This window comes from Euprymna scolopes, chromosome 7 (assembly GCF_053919585.1).
Source record: "Euprymna scolopes isolate OS-2025 chromosome 7, ASM5391958v1, whole genome shotgun sequence".
Classification (NCBI taxonomy): domain Eukaryota; kingdom Metazoa; phylum Mollusca; class Cephalopoda; order Sepiida; family Sepiolidae; genus Euprymna; species Euprymna scolopes.
In genome coordinates, this window is record NC_136488.1 from 169,214,569 (window position 1) to 169,220,410 (window position 5,842).

Here is a 5,842-nt window from a genome sequence, read left to right on the forward strand (position 1 = left end):
TATAAGGATCACATCGTTTAATTTGATCTTATTTGAGAAATTTATTTCATGTAGATCTTTAAAGCTTTCTCGGAGGCCGAGTAAGTACTCTTCGTACCATAGTTATCGGAATTTTTCTAAAACTGTTTCACGCTCTTCCCAGGCATTTAGGAGATCAGTCCTTGCTGGGGGATCAGTTCCTACTATTTCTGGAGCCTTAGCTCTTACAACAAGTCCATTGCTGACATTTGGACGAATGGAAACAATTGGGTGTTATTATCTGGAGATCATTTTCCGATGAGCATCTGTAAGTAAGGGGGCTTGAGTTTACAGCATTTTGTATATCCGATAGGGATGTCAGAAGATCAAAGTATTTGATTTGGGCTCGACCAATGGTTTTGTATAGACATGCCTTCACCACACGTATCAAACGCTCCCATGTGCTTCCTACCCAGGGAGAGTACAGTGGTATCTTAATGTGCTTGATATTGTATCTGCTGAATTATTTCCCGAACGCCGAAGATTGTACATGATGTTCCACCACATCCCCTCCAAGTGCAGCATTAAATGATCTGGCATTGTCACTATAGATGTAGGCCAGTACGCCATGTATGTTGGTAAACCTGATCAAAGCTTGAAGGAATGCGGCCGTAGACATGTCTTCCACCAGCTCTATGTGAATCGCTCTTACATTTAGGCAAGTGAAGATCAATATGTTTTTGCACTTCTCATCTTGTTTGACCCACAAATGACCAGTGTAATCTATGCCCGTTTGTTGAAATGACTTTATGAAATTAACCCTGTGTTTTTGGCAGATTAGTGAGTTTAGGGTATTTGAACGCCAGGTTGTTGAATTTTTTACATGTGAAGCATTTTGACAGCACCTTTTTCACTGCCTGCCTAGATTGGGGCACCCAAAATCCAGACAGCCTTAATTTTGTTAAAGTCGCCCCTATGCCCAAATGCTTGCATTTCTCATGGCAATCACTAATCACTAGTTCAGTTAAGGGGTGATGTTTGCCTAACAAAATCGGATGAATCAATTCATACTCATAAACTGATGTTTGGGCTATCCTCCCATCCAAGAACAGGTTGAGATCCTTAACAAGCTCTGGAGGGTTGTCCTTGGGGTCGTTAAGGTAAGCAAATTCCTTCTGGAAGATTTGCTGCTGCATCGTATGAAAGAGATGTATCCTTGCACAGTGATCCGGATCTGATGTTGGAACATTATGTTTCAGTAAGTCTCTGAATTTAAAGAAAAATGCTGTAGCCTTTATAAGCTTTGATAACTTTGAGAAACGCTCATAAGGTATAACAGGTTCCACTATTGAGTCTGAAACAGTGGTGTGTAGCACCGCCGATTGAAATATATCCTTGTTTGGGGAACTCAAAGAGTCCAGACTGCTACTAGGCCAATTGATCGGGTTTTCCGCAATCCATTTCGGCCCTGAAACCCAGTACTGCATCATTCGTCGAAATTTGTCAAGGGAGAGACCCCGGGACAAAAGATCTGCTGGATTTTCTGCTGAGGGTATGTACTTGAATTTAATGTCTAAAGAATATTTTTTACTGATTTCTCTCCTTATTTGGTGCACATCCTTAAGTCTGTTTCTGGTGTACTGGCTTTTTGTTTTAATGTTCTCAGACAGCAGTCAGGATAAGACCACTTGGGCATCCACCGCAATAAAGATGTTACTTATTCTTACATGTAGGCGGCATACTGCTTCACTATAAAGATCACGTAGTTCTTCCGGGGAGTTGCTAGTTTTATATAGATTGTCCATGTATAAATTGTTCATTAACATCTGTGTGGACGTATCATTTAAAAATTGTTCAGCATGGTATCGCAGAACATATAGGAGTATGAAGGGGCTAGTGTGACTTTGACCGTGTGAGCTACACGTCCTTGACCCCTGATCGCGGCCCAGTTATGATCTGCACCCTGGTCGGTACAGTTATGATATGTCGACTGGGCAACCAGGTCTTCCAACCGTTAGTACGTCGCGTCACCCAGTGAGTTCTTCGTTAGGGCGTTGGGGATTCTTCTCGGATGCTCGGTCCTCAAGGCCTTTTCTCCGTGGATCGTCTAGTTATTCTGGGTGTTCGTTGACGGATACGGTGTCACAAATGGCAAATAAAGAAATATACACATATAGGGTTCAACGCACATCAGCAACAAAACTCCGGAGGTTGGTTAATATAATATATATTTCGGAAATTCATAAAAGAAGTATTTACAGCATATACATATAGTTGACAATTAATTCAAGCAAGCAGTTCTACAACTGAGCTTCTGTTGTTGAAATACCTGGTTGGTATCGCGGACTTTTCGTAATTCTCGTTAAGTGATCGACACGTTATAAGCGTTGAGTTATCAGGCAACAAGCGAGGTGGAGAGAGAGAGAGGAGAGGTGATTCTGCCGAGACTTAGCTCTCTTTGACTCTGATTCCGGGCTCTCTCTTCTTCACTTCTGTTCTTCTGTTCTTCTACTTAATCTCTGATTTTTCATTTCTTTTATAATACAATTATGGAATGATGACGACACCCATGTTCGTCATCGACCAAATTGCTTTATTATAATTCGACGGGGCCTTTTCTCATTGGTTGATTATACTTCGACATGGCCCTTTTTCATTGGTCCATTTCCAAAATTGGATTGACTCCTCCTTTAATTAACGCCCAACTTACACGTTGTATTATTTAACTTCTCCCTAGCTTACTAAGGGAATTTTTTTCCATATCCAGGAAAATTATTTTTCCTTTGACTTAAACCAAATCACGCGATTTTATTTGTTTAAAAATTATCTATTGATCTCATTTTTCACTTTGATAATTCAAAGGAATTTTAGTTTATCTTTGAATTAAGTTCTGGTTGTCGGCCATTCCATTATATCAGACATTTTGTTTACGTCAAAAGACCAATAATGGATTTGGCGCTTTGAACTTATCGGACAACGCATTTTCCCATCCGAGCAAAAGTATTTCATAACTTCAATTTTCGTTCGACCTGATTCACCAAATGACAATTCTCGATACGTCATATTATTGTTTTGAAATTTCGGACAATTCATTTTTTTCCTATTCTTTGTTCTAAAACATAATGCCGAGTCACTGCGTGTGTTTCTCTCAGATCAAAAACAATCCGACTTTTCAATTGTCAAATTCACAGATCAACTTGGCTAAAATATTTTATGCATTCTTTTTCGCTTTTGAAGTCTCGAATGTGATTTAACCTCTCGCTACAAAGGCACTCTTGCCGCCGCCATCTCAACAACAGACTTAGCTCAGAATTTATTCACAAAAAAAAATTAATAATAATTTTTATTCCTTCAACCCGATCATCGTCCGGGAACAAAAAATTACTTTTAACCAAAAGAAACGTCACATCAACCCTACAGATCTGATGTGGCCTCTCTTTAGTGTTACATTCGCCCCCCATGGGGTGACGCTCTCCACAGGATAACGGCGCCCCATGTCCGTTAACTCTCAAAGAGATTCTCTCATCTCATAACACAATTCGAAAGCGAGAAATTGCTGAATTGCATGCAAAACAAATAATATGAACGTCATGCAGAAGTTGAAAGTTCACATTAATGGCTACTGCTTAAACTCCGAGTGTTCAATACCAGTTGGTAGCGGTGGTTTCATAAGTACAAAGTTCGTGTAACAAAATCGGTAATAATGAAAAGTGTCTATTTCTTTTTTTTTTCTTCGTTTTGGAACATTAAGCATGCAATTAGTCCTACATTGACATCACTTTATAATGTTTAAAAATATTCTGTAGGTTCAGCTTCTTGTCGTAGGGGTGGATTTGGGGCGGGTTCCTCGTCTCTCGTCTGTAGCTGGGCTGGTTTAATTCTGACCCCTTTGTGATTCCTGACCAGGGCCGCTCCCCGCAGCGCCATGGGTCGCCAAGAGGCATTTCGAACACTCAATTCCATACATCCACTTCTTCAAATAACACATCACCACCACTAATAGCCCTGCTATAACCCCTATTCCACCCGTCAAACCCTCCACCATCACTAAGTTAGGAGGGTCGCTCGTTGACTCCTGCTTAATTATGTGGTCCAACTGACGTTGTAAGCTGTCTAATCATAACCAGGCGATTCCGATAGACTACTCTAGTCTTAACTGTCCCTTTTCGACTATTCTAAGAAGCACCTTCTTTCGGAGTTACCTCAGCTCTAACCCCTATAGGGCTAATCTCGTAATCTTTCTCTTTTGGTTCGTGGTTCGTAGGGTTCAAATCATGCACTGCGGACCGTCAGACAACAGACTTCAATTACTTGAGGATGTTTTCGGCATTCAACCCTAGAATGCGCATGCCCATCCGTGGCATTTTGGGAAGGGGCACACCCTGTGTCCCCTTAGATTGTATAGTCAACCTTTATGACTGATATACCTCCCGGCTTCTCTGCCGAATTTTTAACACTTCCTCCTGCAGGTGTGCAAAACGCCCAATAAGGGTGCTTAAGTGTTGTTCTATTTTCATATTAAGTATGGAGAGACCGCTCCATTTACATATGCTAATGTCTTCTGCCCGTTTTCCACGGCCCTCAATCTTTCGACATTTTCCTCAGCGACCACACCAAACAGAGCTCCCCGGGCCCTACCTATGATAGGTATTACCGCCCGTATATGTCGACCTCCAAGTCTATTTATTCTCCAGTCAACCATTCTTGACTGAGACCTCCCGGCTTTTCTGCCGAATTTTATTCACTTCCTTCTTTCAGGAGTTCAAAAACTGTTTGGATAAGGGTGACAAGTGTCGCTCGAAGTTCATTTTGAGTACGGAGAGACCGCTCCATCTACTAGGCTAATATCTTCTGTCCGTTTTCCACGGCTCTCAATCTTTGTCGGATACTTTCGACATCTTCCCTAAGCGACCACACCACCAGAGTTCTCAGGGCCCTACCTGTCATAGGTATTATCGCCCACTCTATCGACCTCCAAGTCTACTTATTCTCCAGTCAACCATTCTTGACTGAGACCTCCCGGCTTTTCTGCCGAATTTTATAGTTTCTCCCGTCAACAATTATGACGGCTACAGAAGGTTGTCTCCGCCCGTGCACACCACTACCGTTGGCGTCCTTCGAATTAACGAGAAGACATTCTGAAGGATTCTTCCTTCTTGTGCTTTTCTTCTGAAACGTTAAGGGTGCTTATCTTCTTCCTAACATGCGATCCCTGTTAGATTTTCCTTTCCACTAATGCGTATTCCAGACAACTAGCATTTAACTGAGCGGCCGATACTCGTGCTTTCGGTCGACTTATTCTCGTATCTCTTATAATAGATTTAGTCCGAGAGCTTACCCTAGTGTTCTATTCCTAATTCCAACTAATCTATCTTCATCGTGACCTAGGGCGCTCTCTATCTAATCCATCTCTTCGTGCTTATAGAGTTGGCGGGTCGCAACTTCCTGTCGCTCCCAACTCTCCTCCGGACACTGGCCTCGTGCCGCCCTGCCAGGGGTATTCTCGGTACTAGGGTGCTCCAGCTTCAAAGGATCCGGTGTGGAACCGTCCCACTCATCGATTGTGATACGCCTAGGCAGAGCCCTTGCCCACCCGTACTCACCTATTCATTAGGACAAATATAGACGGTCGCACCTCGAACAAATTCGCTGCCGATCACTTTTCCCTGAACTTCCCCTCCGGCAGTTGCGCCCCCCGCCAGTGGGCCCTCTATCATCAGAGGTTCTCCCTGTATCCTGCCACCGCCGCGGACATAGGGGCCGGTAACAACAGGCCTCCTTGGGATCCGTCCGTTCTCGGCACATTTTCTCTGGGGTCCGCCCCGGGCGGCTCCCCCTTCCTAGTGGGACATCCTTTCGTTATGTGCCCATCAGGGTGGTAAGT

At 43.1% G+C, this 5,842-nt stretch overlaps 1 protein-coding gene across 1 annotated transcript; it reads right to left on the reverse strand.

Annotated features, from left to right (window-relative positions):
• Window positions 1-773: 773 nt before the first annotated feature.
• On the reverse strand, window positions 774-1,445 carry LOC145280377 (uncharacterized). Its single transcript, XM_080132147.1, has one exon. It carries the CDS (start codon window positions 1,443-1,445, stop codon window positions 774-776), a length of 672 nt encoding a protein of 223 aa, XP_079988273.1.
• Between the last annotated feature and the right edge of the window lie 4,397 nt (window positions 1,446-5,842).

Coding starts and splice junctions, on each gene's coding strand:
- LOC145280377 (XM_080132147.1), bottom strand. CDS start 1,445: ATGCAGTACTGGGTTTCAGGGCCGAAATGGATTGCGGAAAACCCGATC.